At 38.0% G+C, this 26,314-nt stretch overlaps 1 protein-coding gene across 1 annotated transcript in view; it reads right to left on the reverse strand.

The window, feature by feature from the left end:
- Nucleotides 1-3,289: 3,289 nt before the first annotated feature.
- The window catches only part of LOC140209933 (metabotropic glutamate receptor 4-like), a 1,199,825-nt gene continuing 1,176,800 nt past the window's right edge, over nucleotides 3,290-26,314 (reverse strand). The window contains exons 9-10 of the mRNA XM_072278608.1: nucleotides 19,858-20,104; nucleotides 3,290-3,567 (exon numbers count right to left, since the gene is read on the reverse strand). Of these exons, the coding sequence (XP_072134709.1) occupies nucleotides 3,518-3,567; nucleotides 19,858-20,104 (297 nt within the window). The 3' untranslated portion in view covers nucleotides 3,290-3,517. The remainder of the gene's footprint in view (nucleotides 3,568-19,857; nucleotides 20,105-26,314) is intronic.

Raw genomic sequence — 26,314 nt, forward strand, 5'->3', positions numbered from 1 at the left:
TATTTTGAACTTTGAATTTCCAGTATCCAATTCTTACAGTCATCATGGTAGTTTGCACTTAAGTGCTAATTGCCATCTTGTATATGCTTTGTATTCTAATCAACTAAGCTGATCCTGGACTTGAACAATACAAGGAATTCTGAGTCAGAAGGATGAATTACTTCAGCACTGACATGATTATATACATATATGTCAACACAACAGTACATTGCATCAGACCCCTGATGGACAGGATCACAAATAAGATATGGATGATAAACAATATTTATTGGGTTGACTGAATGGCACTTCCTGACTGAACATGGAAATGATGGAATTTGGTATTATTAAAATCAAGATAACTGTGTGTGTGTGTTTGCTTGTGAGGAGGTGGGGATGAGGGGCTTTTGTCTTACAGTATATCCAGAGGAAAGTCAAAAACATACAAAGTAATTACCGAAGTACATATATGTCACCATATACAACCCTGAGTTTCAATTTATTGTGTTTATTCACAGTAAATACAAAGAAACTCAATAGAATCAATGAAAGACGGCACAGAACAAGACAGACAGCACTGTGTAAAAGACAAACTATGCAAATACAAAAAAAAACAGAAAAATAATAATAAGTGAGCAATAATTATCAAGAGAATGAGATAAAGTGTCTCTGAAATTGAGTTCATGGATTGTGATCTAATCAGAATTAGGAAAAGTCAGAATAACATCTGCTTGATTTTCAATCATTGTCTTTTGTTTTTAACCTATGAAACTCAATGTCTCCCTGGGAGATTCTCATCTACATCTTTGTATTGATCGAATAACATCTATTTCCATCTACAACTCCAGACTCAGTGGAGCGGTTAATCCAAAACAAGGTTGAGGAAGTTACTTTGACACTACCAGTGTAACTTACATAACTTATTCTTGACTCATTTCCTATGGATGAAAATAAATTTACAAACATGCAATAGTGCTTGCAATTCAGTAAGGATCTTAGGAAAATCAGCAATTAAGAAACAGAAGCAGCATTGAAAGGCATGTGATAGATAAACTTTAATTGTAATTATAATGCAGATGCAAGTTGACTAGCCAAAAGAAGTTTTCTGAAGGTATACCTATAAGAAACTGCCTTCTTGTGTTCAAAGATATGGGAAACACCCTGTCAGTTGCAAGGCATTAAGATGTGAGGCAGTAACTGCATCAACTCTAACTGGTACATTCTAATAAGTTTATGAATTTGCTGAGATATTTAAAGATGTCTAATAACCATGAAGGCAGGGACCAAAATAATTGAACATAATTTATGCTGTTTCAAAATTTAGATGAATGTTTAATAAGGCTCTTAATTTCCTTTTTGTAAAATTAAAATGTATCATAGGTTCCTCAGCACAAATGATCTGAGGTGACACTAATATCATAACTAATTTAGAATTTCTGGGCAGTCACCTCAATAAATCTGATAGTAAATTACAAAGTAGAAACACTAATGACAGCAACATCCAGGGACATTAATTATTACGGTACTAGTACATTAATAATGTTACACGCTGTGGCTTTAGACTCCAAGCCTTGCCATGTGTCAAATATAAATGTATAATTGGAAGTTTGCCCTTTGTTTATTCAGGGAGAGATAAAGGATCCAATTGCATTATTTAAAGAAGGACAGGGAGATATACTTGACAACATACCTTACTGCTCTTCGTAAGATATTAGTTCAAAAGTTAATTGCCAAGTCTATCAACTGAATAATTGTCGCTCAAAAACCTTCCAGAATGATTTGAGAACATCAAATGTGTACAAAACATCAATATTTATTTCATTTGAAATTATTTCCCATACTCATTGTGTGCTCCTGAATATCTTATTGTGTTCAGAAAACCATGACCTATTGATTAAAATGAAATTAGTTCTAATGAGGCCCCTTATATATTACTCCACCAGACTCATTAGCATTTCACTATGTGTGACAGATATATCCCCCTCTGCCAGCTGTAAATTCCAGTAAGGGTGGAGATGAAAATTAGGACACTGAGATCTCAGGCAGAGGGTACAGTGGGAGGCAATCTAAAAGGAGTGCAAATGGCTGACAGCTGCGTCTTCCATGTTCCCCTTCGTTATTATTTACAGGCTTAAAACAGTATACACAACACTTGTTATGTGCAACGTAAACTGATAAATAAACATTTACATCTGCATGACTGCCAAACTGCTGCAGTGCCTGCACCAATATGCTGTCAATGTTTGGAGGAGCATGGGAGTTTGACTTCCATACTAGTCACCCAGTTTCCACCTGTCACAACCAGACTGTATCCCGCAGATCAATCAGCTGCATTCGGTTTGGTTTCTGCTTCATTTCTATAGCCACTAGTGTCCCGTGCAATAATGCAAATTAGTTGTGGGAATTCTAACTTGGCAAACTTTTTTTGTGTTCAATGTTCAGATATTTTGTGTTTCCAATCATGTTGGCATAGAAAGAAGATCAAAACATCTTTTTAATAAATAAAAAGAGGCCTGAATAACTTCTAATTAAAAAGAAAATGTTTTTTTGTTCACTATTAATTGGTTCATCAAAGAAAGATTTGTTTACTGGGTTTGGTATGCCTATATTTTGGGATATAATTGCTTCTTGTATTATAAGACAAATTCATAAGAAAAAATATTTATGTTAAAGCAAAAGAAACATCCAGATTATATTTAAATAAATAAATCGAAGGCATTATCCCACTTTAACCAAAAATACTTATGAACTACTTAGATGAATTAGTACATGCAAGACAAACATGGCTTAAACTTATATCTGAATAATTTGAATTAATTCTTTAGTTCTGACCTACCAACTAACAGCCAAATTAAGAAGTTAGCTTAATTGCAATTTTAAGTACACCACCTACAGGAAGAAAACTAAGGGAAGGGGAAAACGCATCCAAATGTTTGGAATACATTCACCACCATACAATTCACTCAAACAGATCTATTCACTGTAAAGAAACCCCACAGAGTTGCAAAACACTATTTTATTAGAAACTTTTTTGTATAAAAATGAACATGCTCTACACTTTCCATTACGTATTCATAAACAACCAGGCACTGTACTTTTGATTGGTCAGGACATAAAGCAGACATTGTTTTTTCAGTCAGTATGTCACATACATTAACTTGCCATCTATTTGGTGAGCACTTAGACATATTTCATTTTGCAACACATAGATTTCAATAGAATAGAAATCAATAGAAATAAAAACAACTCTGACACAATCACAGACAACTTCACAAGATTTAGGGAGTTAATTCTGTTGACAAATCTTAAGGAATCAAAAGATAGAGGAATAGTCATCTTTCTTCTGTGCAGTATGTCATCTTGATATTTTGGGTCTCCCAGTGAATGTTAAGCTTGGATATAATCCTTTTACTATCAGTCTGTTGGAAACTCTGCAATGGCTGCTGCTGGCGTCTGTAAGTGGATATCCAGACTAATGATGCATCTGTCTTTTTTCACTTCGAAATCTCGAAAGACCCTGATGGAGTGTCACATTCATTCAGATTGCATGATTGCTGTAGCTGACGTATGTTTGTTTAGTAGCTAATGCTGTAAGGGACAAATAAACATCAAGAATACATCAATGGCAGAGTCACCCTTACTTATGAAATTTATACAAAATTCCACAATCAATTCACAGAATCAAACATCTGAAATTGTTGTGTTTTAGCATGTGAGACAATTAAATTATCTAATTTCTTAATGTTCCCTGACAAACAGGATATTCAACGAATGTATTTAAGATGACCAGAATATGCTTGTACTGAGGTTCAACAAAGAATAGATTGCTTTATAAAATTATTTAATTAAATTTAACCATGAACTAATATTTTTCAGAAACAATGTATTCATTAATACAAAATGTTCTGTGTATTGCTATTGAAACTATGCTGCTGCACATACAAATTGATAAAATTAATTGTTAATTTTACCATAATTAATTATAATTTTAAAACATCTAAATTCCAATTAGATAAAAATAAATTCAAATTGGTCTATTTCCCTAATTGCAAGACGATGTTCTCTTTCCTAAACTAACATCTTGGAAGGTAAGGAGCCTAATACATAAAAATGCAACAATAGAAACTTCAACTGCAATAGAAATAGCATTACAGATATACAGGAAAAAATAATCTGAATTATATTGAAGAGAAACAATTACAGTAGGTTGCAAAGGGAATGCAAAGAGTGGGGACAGGACTTTTCTTAGCTTGGTATTTCTGAATATAGCTAGATAGTTGGAATGAGTATCAATAGAACAGCCTTCTGTGACAATGATCACAATTCACTTTGATTTAGCACAGACATGGGGAAGGACAAGATAAACCACAATGAAAGGTTCACAATCAGGTTTAGACCCACTTCTGTTAAACATGAGAGGTGACTGAACAAGAACAGAAAACCATGCAGGAGTGGCATGGGCGGAGATAGTGAGAGTTTAGGGGCAACTATTCACCCTCGAAGACAGAAGGGAGATATCCCAAATATAAACCTTCCCGAGTGTTAAGAAGCGCACAGGGGTGTAATGTAAAAAAAAAGGAAGCTGATTTCACTTAACTTGGGCCCAACAAGTTAAATGTTGTTCACTGTGTCATAATTTTTTTATAATTCTGCTATCCAAAAATGTAGAAAACAATTTAGCCAACATAAGTAAACAAAATTCCTGAATTTCTGAACATTCAGTTGGAGTATAATATTGACATTGTGCATCATCTATGAATGATATTTTTGAAGGAATATATAAAATTTATAATAATATGGCTAAGGGTTCAATAATTACAGTCATTTTCATCATCTAAGCTAGAATTGGAATGAATTAAAACCTATTTCATTGTAACCTTGAAAATGTGACATTTCTAATAGAAAGGATAGATAAGCATTATCATGCAAATATAGAGTACAATTCAATATAATGATATAACTCTTGTAACTGTAATACAGCAAATGAAACAGGTTTCAGAAATTAATAATAAGGCTATCAGCAGAACATTCAGTGTACCAAAGCAAGACTATTCTTTTTGTGTAATAAGCAGTACTTTTCTTTCAATATGGCATCCAGTGCAAACACCCACATTTAGTGCACGTCACAGCTTACACCAGTAGGAATACATAAAGTACACTGATTGAAAAACCATTTTGTATTTCAAAGCCCAGCTAACACCATCTGTTAATCTTGCACAGCTGAACATGCATCTGTAGGATACCAGTCCCATTAAAAGGAATTATCATTCATTCACAGGCTTGGTGAAATTGATTTTATTTGTTTACTAAACTAGAATTTGCTTTTTTTAAAAAAAAAACTCAAGTTCTATAAAAAAAAATTAACTTTCTAAACATCTATCAGGAATTATGTTGGGGTCTTGAACCTGAGATTACAGCACAGATCAGTTGTTCAGAGAGCTGGGTGCATTAGGGTACATTCCCTTTGGTATACAGCAGAAGGGGCACTATCTACATAGCTGCTGGCTGGGGTTTAAAATAGATTAATGTTCATGACATAGAACACTATAGATTGTGTATGCACAGCTATTTCAGATATAAACTCAGATATAATGTTCCGCAATCAAATGGGAGTCTACCCCACGAGTGCCTGTTAGGTGTAGCCAAGACCATGATACAATCCTGATGTAATCATAATCCTGACTACATTGATGTTGCTTCAATGACAAAGCTAAGACTGCCTATTACTCTGGTGTGCGATCCATAATCTAATGAGCATCATGCATAATCAACTGTAGAGAAGACAAGATTCATGATGGTAGCCCACCTTCACTTCATGGGAGTGCTTTCAGCTAAGAGCTGGGAAAGAAGAGACAAGCTCGAAATTCCTATCCTGAATGAGCTTTTAACAGCAAACTAATCCAACCATTAATGCAGCTACTTCAACTCAATTCCTTAGTCTTTGATGGTCCTATGCCTTACCATTTCTGTCATGTTAACAATCACATTATAACCATGTGAAATATAAATAAGAAACACATATTTCAAGCCAAATTGCTTAATCAATTTGATTGTTTGATGGATCAATTGAGCAGAGAGGTCAAATGATCTTCCTTGTGCTTCGTTTAATCTTGTTTTCCATGTAACCTTGTCCAAAGTAGTGTGATTTTGGCAGGTGCAGCATTAGTGGTGGAAGTCTGTTTATTTTCATTGGAGTAGACCAGGTAGCCTTGGGGGGCATCATTGACCTTGGTCTACAATAACCAGCTTCAGTTTGCAACACCATAGATTGGGTAGCAGTCCTCCAATTTGGTTGCTTGATAAGCAAGAGCGAGAGCAAAGGAACATGCCTGTTGATTCACCAGATGTGGGCTCCAACTTTATCTGCTGAATTGTATAGATTTTTAGCTACTGGCTGGGGTTTAAAATCAAGGCAAGTTTTTCTCCCCCCCCCCCCCATTATCAGTAGTCTTGTTGCTTTTCCACTATGACTGGCCCTGTTTACAACTTTTGCCTGCCCAGATGAAGACAATGGTGACGTTGTAATGAAAGAAATGGGCAGTAAATAAAAAAAATGTATTCATATCCCATGATCGAAATCTAAGGATTGTATGAAGCAGGAAATTGGACTGTGAGATGAAGGGCTGATAAAGAGGATATTCCATCTTCTGCCTTTTAGTTACACTACTTGCTCTAGTTCAGTAACTAATGAAGCTTCCACATCTTCTTTTGTTATAGATATGCTGACTATTATTTTTACTAATGCTAGCCAGTCACAATATTGTCCACTTGCAAGGCATGCAATAAGGTGAGCACTGGTAGCATGCTGCAGTCATGTTATGGTGGTATCATGCAGACAGCGTGTTGCCCTCAGCAGAAGCAGACTGCACCATCATCCCCACATCCAGTGTTGGACACAATTTAATTTAACCACATTTGAATTTTTATCACTTTCATGGTTGAACTAGAGATGCTCATAGCAAATACAAACAGATATTGTTTAACAGCTGATGGTTCTGAGCCAATTCAAAACATTTCCACCAGAAACTTGCCATTGTGGAGTAGATCCAACTGTGGCACACATTCTGGATTCATTACCACTGACCAATTTCAGCAGGGGACTCTGTAAGCAACATCTGGTCAGCAGAAAATGCCACTACTTGGCTTTGAATGCATGCAAATGCTAAATGGATGCATGGGTAGATGTTGAAATACTCACCTAAACTGATACCAAAACTCACCTCTGTATCCCTATTGCTGTACCCCAGGAAACCACGCTGCATGTTAAATTTGGGGCCAAGTTCAAAACAATTTTAAAAAGGACTCATTAATGTCTCTTTAAAGCATTAATTGAGCCACTAATTAAGCAGCACCTGCAATAATTAAAACCCTGACGGGCAACTCATCCACGCCCTCTCATTAAATCAGAAAGCAAGAGTGTTGGCACTGAGTTGCTCTGCTGCTTGAAAGTTCACTAATGTTAATCCTTGCCACATATCAACAAAATTGTTCTTGTGAATTAAATTCAGCAGCCGCTCCCCCATCCCACAGTTTTACCTCTAAAGTTTAACAGCATCAAATAGTAATTAAAAGTTCATCAGTAAATGTAATAACATGCTTGAAACTCCATAGATGTCAAGTTGTTGAACAAAAATGAACAATCTTCAGACTTAAAAGGAATTTAGCAGCAAAAATATAACACCTCATCATTGAAAGTGATGTGTTCAGCTTCACAGCCTGTTTCACCTCCTTCTAACCCTGTTCATGATTTATATTTTAAAAAGCATGAAATGCTATTCCTGTCTCTGCAGTTTGCAAAATTCAAGAAGGCTGTGGAGTTAGTGGCATTCGGATGAGAACAATAAATGCACAATATGACCTTTTGCCAAACCTAATAGAGAGGTGAAATGGTAGAATGAGCATGAATTGTCACATTATTCATAGAGCGTGGTTTGCTGACAGGAACAATTAGACAATTTTGCAATAAGTGGCAGCTCAACTAAATGTAAAAATCAAATTGTATTGTTAGCATCTGATTTTGAGTTATTTGCTGTCAAGTGGAATTGAAAAGTTCTTGACCAGAGTGTTTTTCACTTGTCTGATGTCAGTATTGAATTAGTCTTATATTCACCTTCAATCTAACAGGGTATTTAATTGTGGCTAGAGGGAAAAAATCCCTGTAGAGGTTGGAAATCCAAAACAAAAATAGAGAATGCTGGGAAGATGTAATATGGACATTCCTTCACTTCATTCTAGCCCTTCCTCTTTCTGCAATATTTGTTTTCTCAGAACTTTTCCAGTTCAGACGAAAAGTCATTGATTGATACATTGGCTCCCTTTCTTTCGGTAGATGCTGCCTGAGTTGTTGGGAACTTCGAGTATTTTCTTCTTCTGTTACCCATCTGTAGCTACTGTACAATCTGACATTGATTATCTATGAAATTTATAGTATTGTCTTCCAAAACAGTAAACTCGTTAAAATTGATTTCTTGAACTCCCCACCCCCCATCTCCTTTTCCCCCTCTCACCTTATCTTCTTGCCTGCCCATTGCCTCCCTCTGGTGCTCCTCCCCCCTTTTATTTCTTCCATGGTCATCTGTTCTCTCCTATCAGACTTCCCCTTCTCCATACTCCTTCTCTTTCACCAATCAACCTTCTTTACTTCATCCCTCCCCCTTCCAGCTTCACCTATCGCCTTGTGATTCTCTCTCCCCTCCCCCACCTTTTAAATCTACTCCTCATCTTTTTTTTCTCTAGTCCTGTTGAAGGGTCTCAGCCCAAAACGTCGACTGTATATTTTTTCAATAGATGCTGCCTGGCCCATTGAGTTTCTCCAGCATTTTGTGTGTGTTGCTTGGATCTGCATCTGCAGATTTTATCTTGTTTGTGATTGGATAAACTCTTTAAAATGTTAGCTACAAATGAGAAAAAATATCTACCATCAAACTAAGTCTTTATTTCAAGGTCTCTAAATCAACAGTTGCAAAATCTGGTTTCATGTAACAAATTAAATCACAATAGTTTCCATATCTTTGTTACAATAAACCTTTATCTTCCACTTGATATATTTTTGATCTTCAGAGGATTAATGGCAAGGATCTACTATTTCCAAATATTAATTTATAACCTTCGGCTGAAGTTGGAAACATTTTTCTGAACACGTTTCAAATGCTGTTTCAAGAAATGATTCTGTTAGATTGTTGTGCTGTCAATGTATTGAGAACAGTTCATTGCCTGGCAGTCAAACATGACTTGATAATGGGTGTTGGGATCTGACACAAGACATTGGAAAGACATGCCTCTGCATGTGACCTATCGGTCACTTATATTTCCATTTATTCACTTGTAGGATGCAAGCATTATTGGTGAGACTAATCTTTGATTTCCTTGAAATGCTTTCCTTGGCCAAGCTAAAGCAAAAGTAAGAGTCACCTCCAGAAAGGCCAGCAAGGAATAGAAAACTTCTCTAAAAAATTTCCAGTAATCTTGGATCACCATTGCTGATAATGTTTTGAATTCCAGAATTTATTACATCTGTCAGTGTGGGATTTGAGTTCAATGTCAGTAATATTTCAGTCAAATGATGCGACAATTAACTTAACAAGGAATTTAGTGCTTTGTATTTTGTAGGATGCATAGATGGCCAGTTGCTTCTCCAGTTATTCCTCATGCCTTTCTGGGAAGTGGATGATTAAGAGGCTTGCTGATAATGTGTTCTAGAATGACATCCTTACATTTCTTTAACTCATTTTCTGTTCCCTGCTTAACCACATTTTAATTGTCAGTTTTGTTTCAGATAGTGGCACATACAAAACTGCTCCCTGCAGTTACCTCAGATACTCTGACTACTTATCTGTTATGCAAATTCCTGCATACTGACCACTGACTAAATGTCAAACTAGTTCAAAGGGAGATAAAGACCTGGCCAAAAGGAGCAACCTCAGCATTACGGGACTGATTTGTAAACGTGGACTGGGACATGCTCAGGGAGGCAGCTACCTATGACCATCCCATTAACGTCGATGAACATGTGAGATTTGTGACTGGCTACACAGAGAAGAGCATTAAGGAAGTTGTTATTATTAAGCACATTGCGAGGGCAAATCAGAAGCTATGGTTGTCAGCAGAGGTTCGAGCACAGCTAAGAGATTGGGATGCTGCCTTCAGATTGGGAGATAAGACAGCTCTCAGGTCAGCTAGAGCTGTGCTACCCCACGCCATCAGGAAGGCAAGATAGGATAATTCACAGAGAATGTATAGCCGTTTCTGTGACACCAGAGAAATGAGGCACCTTTGGTAGGGCACTCAGACCAAAACAGATTACGAGTCTACCCTGCACGTCAACGGCAGTGTCCCTTCTACTCCTGATAGGCCGAATGTCTTTTATACTCAGTTTGATGCATAGAACAATGTGTTTGCAAGGACGGCCCCTCTGCACCTTGAGGAGCAGGCACTCTGTCTAGCCACAGCTGATGTGAGGAAGACTCTAGCCACAGTCAACTCATATAAAGCTGTGGGGTCTGATAACATATCTGGTCCAGTGCTGAGGGACTTTGCCCCCCCAGTTAACAAGGACTCTAAAAGACATTCTCAACATCTCTGTGGAACAGTCTACTGTCCCCTTAGGCTTCAACGTGGCCACTATTATCCCATTTCCCATAACTTGCCTCAAAGACTACCATGCAGTGGCACTGGCTTCAACAATAATGAAGTGCTTCGAGTGTCTGGTTATGGATCATATAAAATCCCATCTTGTGCTACATTGGATACTTTCCAGTTTGCTTATCACTCAAATTGGTCCACTGACGATGCCATAACCTCTGCACTCCACTCCGAGCTGTCCCATCTGGAAAATGGTGCCTCATATGCTGGGATGGTTTTATCGATACGATCATCCCTCAGAAACTGGTGGGCAAAATGTCCTCACTGGCTCGCAACACCTTTCTCTACAACTGGATCCTGGTCTGCTTGACAGAAAGGGCACAGTCATTCCGTGTTGGCAAAACACATCTCTAGCTCCATCACGCAGAGCACTGGTGCTCCCCAGGGCTACATCCACAGCCCACTGCTGTTCATGCTACTGACGTGTGGACTGCATTGCTAGATCCATTTTAAACTGAATCACCAAGTTTGCTGATGATGATGAGATGGTGCACAAAGAGGAGGTGGTGTAGCTGGTAGATTGGTATGAGCACAGTAGATTGAGTCTCATCTTGGACAAGACCAAGGAGGTGTTTGTGGACTTTAGGAAGGTGTAGGCTGACCACTCCTCACTGTACAAATGTGGCTCCTCCGTCGAGAGATTTAGCAGCACAAGGCTTCTGGGAGTGCACATGACGGACAATCTCACCTGGTCCCTCAACACCATCTCTTTGGACAAGAAAGCACACCTCCTGAGGATATTGAGGAGAGTGAGGCTCCCCCCACTTCCCATTCTAACCAATTTTTACAGGAGAACCATTGAATGTTTCCTGATCAGATGTATCATGATCTGGTATGGGAATTGCAAGACATCTGACCACAGGTCCCTACAATGGATTATGAAGACATCTGAGAGGAGCACTGGGGTCTCCCTTCCTCCCATCAGAGATATTTATCAGAAGCTCTGTGAATGCAGGACCCCTACCATCGTCAATGATCCATCCCATCCATCCAACAATCTCTTTGACTCCCTACGGTCAGGTAGGAGGTACTGCAGCATTCGGACAAGAACTGTTAGAATGATAAACAGCTTCTTCCCCCAGGCCATAAGACTACTGAATTCACAGCCATCACCCAGGTCTCATCATGAATGAAATGCCAGCTTTAACTTGGGTTGTATATACACTTTATTATTTGTTAATTTATTTGTGGTAATATTATTTTATGTGTTATGCATCTGAGTTATATGTACTGTTATGCACATTGGTCTGGTGGAATATTGTTTCATTTGGTGGAATACATGTACACGGCTGAATGACAATAAACTGAACTCAAACATTTGAGTGAAGTATCATGGAACTACAGATTTCAGAAAGTCTCTGAATAAGATATGCAAATATGGCCTTTAATGTAAAGGATCAGGTGCCACCATTTGATAAGCATGGAGGTTGTTATTGATCAGTATTAATTTTCAAGCAAAAGTCAGCAATAACAATGCATTTTTTTTATTACGTTCATATCCTTGGGACCTAAGTGTGGACATAATTAACTGTTGTGTATGCCTAGAGAACAAAGGCAGTTTCACTTCAAAGTAATTCATTGGCTTTGAAACACTTCAGTAATCCTGAAGATGTGAAAGATGTAAAATATTTTTTTTTACATTTTCCACCTAAGATATACTTGACATTCTTGTTTCACTTACGTATTTGATGTGGTGATGGCTGTGGTTCTATTAGGTTATATTATTACAACATATATTTCATTCATAATACCTACAGTAGAAACAATTGGGATTAATTTTTCTCTGTGTTTATTGTACAATCCTTTCAATACATTCTGTCACAATGCATTATCACCACTCGTGATTACTCCTCAAACAATGGTTTCATGAAACATTTGAGAGACTGTTGCACAGGGCCCTGCCTTGTGGTGTTCAATTGCAGCAAGAGCCTAGATTTGTGTCCTTCTCCGCAAAACCTTTGAGCCAATCTTCAGCATATTCCTTAGGCCTCAGTGTACCCCCCAGCATGCATTCCTGCATTTGGAATTTGTAAATCAGCTGTATTTGTTTGCAGACATCTCCTCACACTGGAAGGCCAAAGTGTCTCAGGCAGACTAAAGTAAGTCTGTTACTAAATTGACGAGATTTCCAGCAGCAGATGATGTTGTTCTTATTATATGTCGAAGGAAATAATTGGCAGGGGGGATTTCATTGAAGCTGACTGAACATTGAAAGGTCAAGATAGATTGGACGTGGGGAGAATATTTCCTATAATGAGGAAGTCTAAATCTAGAGAGCACAGCCTTAAAAAATATGAGGATATCCCTTAAGAACAGAGATAAGGAATATCTTTTTTAGCCAGATGGAAGTGAATCTGTGGAATTTGTTGTCATAGACGTTTTCAGAGGCCAAGTTATCGGGTAGATTTAAGATAGAGGTTGGTAGGTTTTTGATTAGTTAGGGTATCAAAGGTCACGGGAGAAGGCAGGAAAATAGGGTTAAGAGAACAATAAATCAGCCTTAATGGAATGGTAGAGAAGACTGAATCGGCCAAAATAGCATAATTCTGCTCCTGTGTCTTATAGTCCTCAATGAGAGGATGAAAGGTCTTGACATTTATTTTGGGAGCCTGAAAAATGAACCATTCTGCTGAATGCCATTTCTCCTTCATTCTCAATTAAATAAAATATTCACAAATGGCCTTTATGTTGGAGGTGAATTTAAAAATACAAAAACTAATTTGAAGTTAGGAAAATTGTAATTTTGCTGCTAGCACTTCCATTATGCATATCATATTTCACTGCAACAAAGTTAAAACTGCAAAATTATCTGATAAATAAATGTAAATTCATCAGCATAATTAGATATTTATGCTATAGTTCTGTATTTCTGATTTATATTATTAATATTAAGATGAAAAATTGAAAGTGAATGAATATATAAAAGAGATGGAATTGTACTGATTGCTCATTATGTGGCACATTTGATGTTTTGTTTGGAGCTAATGGAAGCAAATGGAGCATTCATTAGGTGACCAATATGATTCTGTTTGTTTAATATCTTATCTGCTATACCGAACTCCTACTTTAGTCTGCAATATGCCTGATTAATGCAAAATTATGCTGAAAATGTGAAGTAAAGCAAACTGTTAGACATACTCAACAGGTCACGCCGTATCCACCGAGAGGGAACTTGAGTAAATATTTCAAGCTTATAACCTGCCGAGTCGAGTCAAATCAATTTTATAACCATGTACACAAGGACACATCCAGAGAAATTAAATTTTAAGTGAAAATAAGGAAACTTCAGCTGCTGAAAAAAAATTAGAAAATGCAGGAAAACTTCAGCAGGTCAAGCAACATTCATGAGAAGAGAAACCGCCAAATTTTAGTGTCAATGCTATTGTCAGGGCTGTGTTAGAGAGAGATGGAATTTAGCTGTGTTTTGTATCTATGCTGCTTTAGAAAGGAAGGAGCAGTGCAGAGAACAAAATGAAAAATAGGTGACTCAGCAGTAGAAGTGGTGACAGAGCTGGCTGCACGAAGTGGGAAAAGTTAGTGAAATAACATAGTATAAGTTTAGAGGGGAAGGGGGGAAATGTAACTAGGAAAGGATTAATACAATCTGAAATTACCAAAAAATAGAAAGAAAACACTAAATCTAGGAATCTGAGTTACAAGGCTGTAGCGGCTTAATAACTAAACCTCTTGAACTTAAAAACTGCCATTGTCTCCTTTTACTATGCTTCATGACAGCAGAGACCTCAATACCTCAAGACCTCAATCTTATGTCAGCTTTTAGGGCAATCCCATTCCCCCACTTACTCTTTCTCACATGCTCATGAATGTCTCTGGCTCTCCATACCTAACAGTCACACCCCTACATCAGGAGTAATTTACAATGGCCAATTAACCGGATCGGACAATCTGCACATCTCCCGTTTTGGGAAAGAACTGACGCACCTGGGAAAAACAGTTACAGGGTTAACATGGAAAGCATCAGAGGTCTGACTGGAACCTGGTTTGCAGTAGCTTTGAATAATAGCATATCCTACATACAAATGTGTTTTCTGATACATTTCTTCAATTTCAATGTTTCCTTCTGTTAAATTTGACATTTATTTTGAAATGCAAATGGTTGGCAAGCATACTTCATTACCTGAACCGATGTAATTACATAATTTACTGAATTAGTAATTAAAGTTCCAGCTCCATTGGTGGACTATTTAACAAAACACATATGTGATAAATGGACCTTGTAGAAACATTTTAGATGATCATGAAAAGGAACCAGGAACAAATAATCTACTAAAAGTTTTGAATGAAAATAAATAAAGTACAGCTGCTGGGAAAAAAACAATGCTGGAAAACTTTAGCAGGTCAAGCTGCATCCATGAGAAGAGAAACAGAGAAACTGTCAATTTTTAGCACCAGTGCTATTCAATGCAAGTTCATCTGCATTTTATCTGCAATTCATGACCCAATTGTGTGAGCTAAATTACTTATTCAGCACCTTCTGTCATATCCTGCTGAACCCAGTATCCAATTCTAACACTCTTAACAGTGATCACATTGTTTTTCTCAGATTGGTAGGACAATGAATATATGCTAATAAAAATGGTTTAAATGATATAGTTAAAATCATTGACTGAGATTTCAACATGTTCCTAGCATTTATAGTAAATTCGTATTTTCATAAACAGAAATTCACATGTAATGTAATCAGCATTTTAATGAATATTTGTCTGCTGTTTGTGTCTCTGAGAAAATTTGCATTATTATCCAAATTACAATTTGGGAGCTCTGATCTACATCACAATATACAAAAGTGCACATTCATTGCATTTGAATCAAGGTGTAGGAAGAGTCCACCTAAATACATTAAGAAAATTATTTTGATGCAGGATAATATTAAATTATGTCATAAAATATATTTAATCAGTTTTACTGGATCTGATATTTCCATGTGCCATTCAACCTATTGAAACTATACTGGCTCTCAGAGCTGTTGTATTTCTTTCGTTCTCCCATTTATTTCCCTGCAGTCTATGCTTTTTTCTGCACCCAACGATTCCACCCTGATTCTCCCACTAGTTACCTATACAAGTGCTAAATTACTATGATCCAATTAACCTACAGCTGATAAATGACAGAGATTATTTTTAAATATCAGGATCAGAGCTCATTAATACAAGATTAGATAAACCTTTGACTGACCTGGGAGATAATGAGGAAAAACTTGGAGCGTTTCAATCATTACACAGTTTTGATATATCTCAATAACCTCTTAATTCCTGCTGCTGTCTATGAAGAGTTTATACATTCTCCCCATGACCGCATGGGTTTCCTCCGGGTGCTCTGGTTTCCTCCCACATATCAAAGATATACCAGTTGGTATGTTAATTGGTCACAAGGTGTGTGTAATTGGGCAGCATGGGCTTGTTACTGCATTGTTTCTCTAAATAAATACTAAGTAATTAATAAACTATCATGTGGCCTGATTTAAAGAAAACAATGTGGCTGTTTTTCCTCTGCATTGAAAACACTTATCTTCCAAACCTAAACACATGAATGTTAAAATTTTGCATCTTTCTAGCTAAAGCAGATGTTTTGTTGCAAACATTTATGTCAAGATATATTATCTTTCAGTGAGAAAAATATAAGGGTATAGAAATATAAGAATATAGCTGACGTTAACAACACAGCAACTAATATATCTACTAGTGGAATTTTTAAGATAACCTGATATGGACTATGACATCAATTATTTTGTACTATTTGTAGAAGGTGTTTCCAGCTTTTGGGCATCAAATAAATAGATCATTATAGTAAAAATACACTGATATTGAGCTGCTATGGTATTTGGAGGAGAGCAAGTGCCTAGTCAGAAGATAAGGTGCTGTTCAGTGCAGGAGACTCCTGACATTAGGTCAATGGGAGTGAAATCGAGTGCCGTTTTAATTCTTCATCCCAGTCGCTTTGAGACGAAATATTAAATTTTATAATTTCCGTTCACCCACTTTCTCTGTGTCAGAATTGGTCAGATTTTAAATAAAAACAATTCTGCAATTACATATTATGTACAGTATTCAAATTGAAAACCTACAATTTTACTACAGTTATTGCTATAATTATGCTGTAAATTATATGCACCCTGTGTTGCCATCTTTCCTTATGTTTGTAGGAAAATTTATCACTGCAGCAACATTGAAACAGCCCATTTGCCATTGTGTAAATTAATTTCAATATAAAGTCTAAGAACCAATGGGAATACAAATTTGTCTCAGCGAATTAATGGAAATAGTGTTGAGTCAAGATGTCTCCTTTTGGAATTGATCACAATTTTTTGCAATTTCTTGTGATATTAAATGAAAAATAAAGCATACATCTTAAAACTAATTTATTGCCTTTGAGATGAAGATCAGATTTATCTTCCACAACAGAAACAAAATATTAATATGAAAAAACATTTGCAGCTAATCTATGTTTTATCTGCTGAATGTGGTTGTAATTGACAGAAACTGTAAAATAATTAAAAAGCTACAATGGGGATATAACTTTGATTTGGAATCAATATAAATTTCAAAATATGAATTGATTTATCTTCAATTAATGAAAGCTATTTCACTAAGCCTTGACAGATAAGAGCTATCATCACAGTCCAAGATCACATAAGTTTATTCACATGCTGTGTTTCCATTACGACTGAAATTGTATTTAATTCCATACATCAGATATCTTCAGAAATTTGACCTGTGCAGTTTGCACAGAGTTGAAATACTAAAATGTCTATTTGTACTGGGATTAAAATCTATCAATGAGTTTGGCATCCAATCTGTATTGCATCTGTTAGTAAAGTGAGGCAGAGGGATAAACATTCAGATCAGGTTCAACATGAAATAGAAAGAACCATAGCAATATGGTTCCATTGTCACTTGCATTCAGATTATTATTGTATGTCATGATAACAGATTGGTGTTACACACCACCTCTGAGTGCACCTCAAGATCGTTTCTGTGCTTGGAATGAGTGGCAGAAAATGAATTTCTATCTCTGGGTATATTTTTTAAGCATTCATCATTTCTTTTAATGAGGAACATTTCATCATCAAAATTGTTCAATGTTCATGCTTCCTTCTGACATTGTTGTACTTCATGAACCAAAAGATTTCTGTCTTTCTTTCTCTCTCTCTCAGTAGAAGCTCTCCAAGCATTATACACTGTGCTGGTATTCATTTCAATAGTTCTCAATTAACTAACAAAAAACACTCAACCATGAGATCTTCAAAGAAGTTGAAAATTGCAACTCTGGACTAACAAAGTCCAATTGTGTATACTGGCTAAGCCAGACTTCACTATCGTACAATGAGGAGGATGGTACTTGGAGTCTTGTCAGTCCCAGAACATCACTGAGCGAGTTCTTCAGGGCAGTGTCCTAGGCCCAACAGTTCCAGTCATAACTCAGATAATGAAGCTGTCTGTTTTTTGCATGCAGCAAGATCATGAGAATTCCAGAACTAGAATGATAACAGACAAATAATATTCACCACACACAAATACGAAGGAATGGTTAAATCCACCAGAGAGTGTTTAATCACTACCTCTTGATGTTTAATGGCATTTGGATTGTTGAAGGCTTATCATCAGCATCCAGAAAGTTACTATTGATGAATAACCCTTTGGATCACGCACAAACATAGTGTATCTACACACATACAATGGAAGTTTGGTACTGTGGTCTATGTAACTCACCTCCCAACTTCCCAAAGCTTTTCTGCCACCCGCAAGTCTCAAATAATGGCATAATAGAATACATACCAGTAGCTTGGAAGAGTGTAGCTGAAACAACATTCAAGAAACTCAACAACATTCAGAATTTAAAAAATCCCACGTTGACAGTAGCTCCATCATTGTAAATATTTTCTATTTCCACCACAAAACACTATTTCGCTCAGAGTACCATTTAAAATATTCCATTCAGCAAACCTCCAGTGTATCCTTCATAGCATCTCCAAATAGATCGACTCGGAGAAGGGAACAATTTTTGGGAATGACACTGAGTTCAAGTCTCTTCTTAAGTCTTTACTTAAGGAATATGCAGTGGATCATAGTTAAGCTAACTCAATAAAGGTAGTCAAAAAAATCCATTACAGCATTATGTGGAGATTTAGCCACAAAACTGGACCAAGGATTCACAAATACATGACATCCTCCATTGCTGTAAGTTTTATTTCTGGGATTTTCCTGCCACTCAGGTGGCATGTCGGAAAGGAACACAGACTGGTTGGACAGATGTGAATTGGCTGACCATCATCTAACAAAATGGCAGTGAGGGGAATAGGATCAGTGGTAGTAGTGAAGAAATCTTTGGTCCAGAAGGAAGCATGGTATCACCTCAATGGCCCATTTTCTGGGACTGAAAAGAACTTCTACAAAAGGGATGTCATGCAAGCTATTTTATAGATGTAAAGTGGTTTTGTTGCTTGACAGTTGTAATTTGACAATGATATTTCAACTCTTCTCGGGCTCTCAGCCAGGTCCAGATAAAGCCCGAAAAGAGTTTGTGCATCATATACGCCGGGAGAGCACCAGATCGTTTTTGACAATGATATACTTTACAAGACAGTATGCTAGACTGTGATGTTATTCAGTGAGGCATCATTACCTACTGAGAGTCTAAGTTATTTGTTGTTGTTCTATGTACTCCTTTCTCTAGCTGTTGACTGTAAAGTGCCCACATTAACTACACAAAGTTAAAATTCTTTATAACTTTTTTTTAAGTAAAGGCTAAATTTGTCTGGCAGAATTCTCTGCAAAACCTGTGACTTGCGTCACTATTTCTGCAACCCATCTAATCTCTTATTTGCAACTCGAACAGATGAAGTAGCAAAACAACATGATGTGTGGGGTATTTTGTTAAATGATAAGACAAATTGTTGCATTGCTTATTATACACTATCTGTAGGACAGCACTATCAATGCTTAATAGATCAGCATTTTAATTACTAGTTGTCTCTCTACCAGGTCTTCATAAAGCTTGGTTTTAAAACCACGATTTTAAAAATAACCATTTCTTAAAATCTTTCCAATAGAGTAATTGTCATAAACAATCATGAATCATCGTAAATTAAAGGATATATCTTCCACTGAAATGACAAATAAATAACTTTCATAACAGTGTACTAAATAATTATATGGCAATATCTTCATCAGAGAATTTTAAGGCCAATATCATTTTAATTGCAAGATGATGCTTTACCTTGGGTTTCGAGACTTTCACATAGTTCAGTTTTGGCTTCGCCATTAGGACGGAGGTTTCCTTTCTGGGTAAACTTGTTGGACATTGCGGCCGCTGTCACCACAGCTTTCAGACTGCGCTTGCGCCTCTGCACATTCTGCTCTGGGTGGAAGAGGATTACATAAACTTTGGGCATATACAGCATGCCGAGCGACACAGAAGCACTCAGATTTATGGAAATAGTCAAAGTGGTGGTTTGAATATACATCTGAAAGAAAAAAGGACATACACTTTTCAGTTAACAGGTTCCATCTGTGCATTTTGGTTTTCAATGTATTGCAGTAAATTGCTGGCCCATACATACACACACTGTAAGTTGCTGTCTCTTCATTACAAAAGGTTCAAACCTTTGGTTTGGAAGCTCTTCAGCACATTCTACGAGCAACTGTAACTGTGCAACTGTAATGAAAACCAATTTCCCCTGGGACCAATAAAGTATGACTGTGACTACGACTGTGAGACTGGACGAAGCCTGTTATTAGCTATAACTTGATGGTGTTATAAAATGTTAATTGCCTGCATAATCTCCATTTTCACATGTCCACATTCAACTTTGCATATGAATAATGGCAGTCAGTGTTGCAGGAAAGAAGTCAATAAGATTTTAGTTCCCAAATGATCCTATGTTTATTATAATCCACTGAACTGCTTGGCTGCAAACTGATAAATCTGATCATAATTGAGATTGGCAGATTCCACTATCAACAACTCCTGAAGTGAACCAGCAATCATTTGTGTGGGGGCTAACAGGCTATCAAGGAACATTTATCCTTCCATATTTTATTAAATGAATACAGCTTAAGAAAAATGACAACACTGAATCGATCTGAATAAATCTGGGATCAGCTTGCTGTCCATGGCTCCCATCTGTGTTTATCCAGATCTGATAAGGAGGTTTGAACACAAGGCACAGTTAGGAACAACACACAGAAAATGCTGGAGGAACCATCTATGGAAAAGAGTACAGTCAACATTTCAGGCTGAGACACTTCAACAAGAGGATCCTGCTGAAGGACCTCAGCCAGAAACATTGACTGTACTGGAGTAGCTTGAACTTCGAAGATATGCAACAAAGGCGTGTGAAATAATCAAGAAGCTGGGTTGTTAGCCCACTAGTAGACTAGTGTATACAGAGGTTGATAAATTTTTTGCAAGTTAGGACAGGAACAACAAAATTTATGGAGAGCGTCATTTAATAGAAAGCTGAAAGATGGGAAGATCACAAACAAGAGAATGTCTGCAGATACTGGAAGTCCAAGCAACACACACAGAATGCTGAAGGAACACAGTATGTCAGACAGCATCTATGGGAAAAGAGTACAGTCAATGTTTCAGGCTGAGACCCTCCTGCAGGACTCAGCAGATAAAAAGATACCAGGAGTGATTCAAATAGACAGATCAGTAACAACAAAGGAATGGATGAGGATTTCAGCAACAAGTGGTTGGATCAGAGACTGGCCATGCTGTTGGAATCAAATACAATGGCAATATGGTATCATGTTAAAGGATAGTTAATTCACCATGAACATGTATTAGATCAATAAGTCCAAGTAATGACAGAGAGAATTTTTCCATATATATTTTCCCCTCACCTTGAATATTTTTTCTCTGTCTCTTTCAGGAGATTACATGCCAATAGGAAAATGATGGTAATGTTTCTCTGAAGTTGCAATAGATGTGTTACTTGACCTTTTCCTTCCTCTCATTTTGTCCTCAAATGTTCAACATTATTTATAAATATTCAACAATAATCCAAATGGTAGAAGCATCCATAATGTTATTCCAATGCCACAACATTTGCCAGGTTGCAGATTCCTTCAAATATGATCCATCATAATTATGCCATTTGCAGGCTCACAGGGCTCTTATTTATCAAGTGAATGAACGGGAATTGCAAATATTTTTTATATATAAGCAGGATGTATTTGGAATTACTTGTGCACAATTGCTACTGATTCACTTTAAACTGTTATCAATATACCCATGGAAACTACAAATTACTTCACTATGAATAAATATTTATTATTTTTCATGAATTAAACAAAGCAAATGCTTTTACGTGAGATATTTTAGGTATATTAAGTAACAATTTTTTAAATTCCATTCAATTTCAATCTGGTGATGAAAAAGATTCTTTTGAAGTTTTTATTAGTTGACTACATTTAATTCTTCCAGCCATTGGTGTAGTGGCATCAGCGCCGGACTTCGAGGAGAATGGTCCCGAGTTAAAATCCAGCCGACTCCTTACACCCGTCCGTGCTGGGTTGAGCATCGAGCTGGTAACTCAGCCTCATATGGAAACGGCAAAATTGCTGCCCGATTCGTCCCAAGGTACAAAAGGAGCAAGAGTATTTAATGCTAGAAGGGATGTGTTTAAGCTGAGAGGGTGGAAGTTTGAAAGAGATGTGCAATACATGGTTGTGTTTTTAGATAGAGACTAGTGGGTGCTTGAAATGAGCTACCAGGGATGGTAGCAGAGGCAAATGTAGCAGAAGTGTTTTAAATGACTCTTAGCTAAACAAATTAATATCCAAAAAATGGAGAGATATGGACGTGTAATCAGAAGGGGCTAATTTATTAGGTTTATAATTATTAGTATGATTACACTCAGTGGCCACTTTATAAGGTACACCTGTATATTTGCTTATTGATGCAAATATCTAAACAGCCATTCATGTGGTAGCAACTCAATGATAAAAGCATGCAGACATGATCAAGATGTTGTTCAGACCTAACATCAAAGTGGGGAGGAAATGCGATCTAAGTGACTTTGACTGTGGAATGATTGTCGGTACCAGACAGGGCAGTTTGTGTATCTCAGAAACTGCTGATCTTCTGGGATTTTCATGCACAACTGTCTCTAACATTTACAGAAAATTGTGCAAAAACGTGAAACAGAGAAACATCCAGTGAGTGGCATTTCATAGAAACATAGAAACATAGAAAATAGGTGCAGGAGTAGGCCATTCGGCCCTTCGAGCCTGCACCGCCATTTATTATGATCATGGCTGATCATCCAACTCAGAACCCCGCCCCAGCCTTCCCTCCATACCCTCTGACCCCCGTAGTCACAAGGGCCATATCTAACTCCCTCTTAAATATAGCCAATGAACTGGCCTCAACTGTTTCCTGTGGCAGAGAATTCCACAGATTCACCACTCTCTGTGTGAAGAAGCTTTTCCTAATCTCGGTCCTAAAAGGCTTCCCCTCTATCCTCAAACTGTGGCCCCTCGTTCTGGACTTCCCCAACATCGGGAACAATCTTCCTGCATCTAGCCTGTCCAATCCCTTTAGGATCTTATACGTTTCAATCAGATCCCCCCTCAATCTTCTAAATTCCAACGAGTACAAGCCCAGTTCATCCAGTCTTTCTTCATATGAAAGTCCTGCCATCCCAGGAATCAATCTGGTGAACCTTCTTTGTACTCCCTCTATGGCAAGGATGTCTTTCCTCAGATTAGGGGACCAAAACTGCACACAATACTCCAGGTGTGGTCTCACCAAGGCCTTGTACAACTGCAGTAGTACCTCCCTGCTCCTGTACTCGAATCCTCTCGCTATAAATGCCAGCATACCATTCGCCTTTTTCACCGCCTGCTGTACCTGCATGCCCACTTTCAATGACTGGTGTATAATGACACCCAGGTCTCGTTGCACCTCCCCTTTTCCTAATCGGCCACCATTCAGATAATAATCTGTTTTCCTATTTTTGCCACCAAATTGGATAACTTCACATTTATCCACATTAAATTGCATCTGCCATGAATTTGCCCACTCACCCAACCTATCCAAGTCACCCTGCATCCTCTTAGCATCCTCCTCACAGCTAACACTGCCACCCAGCTTCGTGTCATCCGCAAACTTGGAGATGCTGCATTTAATTCCCTCATCCAAGTCATTAATATATATTGTAAACAACTGGGGTCCCAGCACTGAGCCTTGCGGTACCCCACTAGTCACCGCCTGCCATTCTGAAAAGGTCCCGTTTATTCTCACTCTTTGCTTCCTGTCTGCTAACCAACTCTCCACCCACACCAATACCTTACCCCTAATACCATGAGCTTTCAGTTTGCACACTAATCTCCTGTGTGGGACCTTGTCAAAAGCCTTCTGAAAATCCAAATATACCACATCCACTGGTTCCCCCGATCCACTCTACTAGTTACATCCTCAAAAAATTCTATGAGATTCGTCAGACATGATTTTCCTTTCACAAATCCATGCTGACTTTGTCCGATCATTTCACCGCTTTCCAAATGTGCTGTTATCACATCCTTGATAACTGACTCCAGCAGTTTCCCCACCACCGACGTTAGGCTAACTGGTCTATAATTCCCCGGTTTCTCTCCCTCTCCTTTTTTAAAAAGTGGAGTTACATTAGCCACACTCCAATCCTCAGGAACTAGTCCAGAATCTAACGAGTTTTGAAAAATTATCACTAATGCATCCACTATTTCTTGGGCTACTTCCTTAAGCACTCTGGGATGCAGACCATCTGGCCCTGGGGATTTATCTGCCTTCAATCCCTTCAATTTACCTAACACCACTTCCCTACTAACATGTATTTCGCTCAGTTCCTCCATCTCACTGGGCCCTCTGTCCCCTACTATTTCTGGAAGATTATTTATGTCCTCCTTAGTGAAGACAGAACCAAAGTAATTATTCAATTGGTCTGCCATGTCCTTTCTCCCCATAATCAATTCACCTGTTTCTGTCTGCAGGGGACCTACATTTGTCTTTACCAGTCTTTTCCTTTTTACATATCTATAAAAGCTTTTACAGTCCGTTTTTATGTTCCCTGCCAGTTTTCTCTCATAATCTTTTTTCCCCTTCCTAATTAAGCCCTTTGTCCTCCTCTGCTGAACTCTGAATTTCTCCCAGTCCTCAGGTGAGCCACTTTCTCTGGCTAATTTGTATGCTTCTTCTTTGGAATTGATACTATCCCTAATTTCTCTTGTCAGCCACGGGTGCACTACCTTCCCTGGTTTATTCTTTTGCCAAACTGGGATGAACAATTGTTGTAGTTCATCCATGCAACCTTTAAATGCTTGCCATTGCATATCCACCGTCAATTCTTTAAGTGTCATTTGCCAGTCTATCTTAGCTAATTCACGTCTCATACCTTCAAAGTTACCCCTCTTTAAGTTCAGAACCTTTGTTTCTGAATTAACTATGTCACTCTCCATCTTAATGAAGAATTCCACCATATTATGGTCACTCTTACCCAAGGGGCCTCTCACGACAAGATTGCTAATTAACTCTTCCTCATTGCTCAAAACCCAGTCCAGAATAGCCTGCTCTCTAGTTGGTTCCTCGACATGTTGGTTCAAAAAACCATCCCGCATACATTCCAAGAAATCCTCTTCCTCAGCACCTTTACCAATTTGGTTCACCCAATCTACATGTAGATTGAAGTCACCCATTATAACTGCTGTTCCTTTATTGCACACATTTCTAATTTCCTGTTTAATACCATCTCCGACCTCAGTACTACTGTTAGGTGGCCTGTACACAACTCCCACCAGCGTCTTCTGCCCCTTAGTGTTACGCAGCTCTACCCATATCGATTCCACATTTTCCTGGCTTATGTCCTTCCTTTCTATTGCGTTAATCTCTTCTTTAACCAGCAACGCCACCCCACCTCCCCTTCCTTCATGTCTATCCCTCCTGAATATTGAATATCCCTGAACATTGAGCTCCCATCTCTGGTCACCCTGGAGCCATGTCTCTGTGATCCCAACTATATCATAATCACTAATAACAATCTGCACTTTCAATTCATCCACCTTATTATGAATGCTCCTTGCATTGACACACAAAGCCTTCAGGCGCTCTTTTACAGCTCTCTTAGCCCTTATACAATTATGCTGAAAAGTGGCCCTTTTTAATGCTTGCCCTGGATTTGTCAGCCTGCCACTTTTACTTTTCTCCACAGTACTTTTTGTTTCTACCCTCACTTTACACCCCTCTGTCTCTCTGCACTGGTTCCCATCCTCCTGTTGTGAACTAACCTCCTCACGCCTAGCCTCTTTAATTTGATTCCCACCCCCCAACCATTCTAGTTTAAAGTCACCTCAGTAGCCCCCGCTAATCTCCCTGCCAGGATATTGGTCCCCCTAGGATTCAAGTGCAACCCGTCCTTTTTGTACAGGTCACGCCTGCGCCAAAAGAGGTCCCAATGATCCAAAAACTTGAATCCCTGCCCCCTGCTCCAATCCCTCAGCCACGCATTTATCCTCCACCTCATCGCATTCCTACTCTCACTATCGCGTGGCACAGGCAGTGATCCCGAGATTACTACCTTTGCGGTCCTTTTTCTCAACTCCCTTCCTAGCTCCCTATATTCTCCTTTCAGGACCTCATCCCTTTTCCTACCTATGTCATTGGTACCTATATGTACCACGGCCTCTGGCTCCTC

Source organism: Mobula birostris, chromosome 14 (genome assembly GCF_030028105.1).
Source record: "Mobula birostris isolate sMobBir1 chromosome 14, sMobBir1.hap1, whole genome shotgun sequence".
Classification (NCBI taxonomy): domain Eukaryota; kingdom Metazoa; phylum Chordata; class Chondrichthyes; order Myliobatiformes; family Myliobatidae; genus Mobula; species Mobula birostris.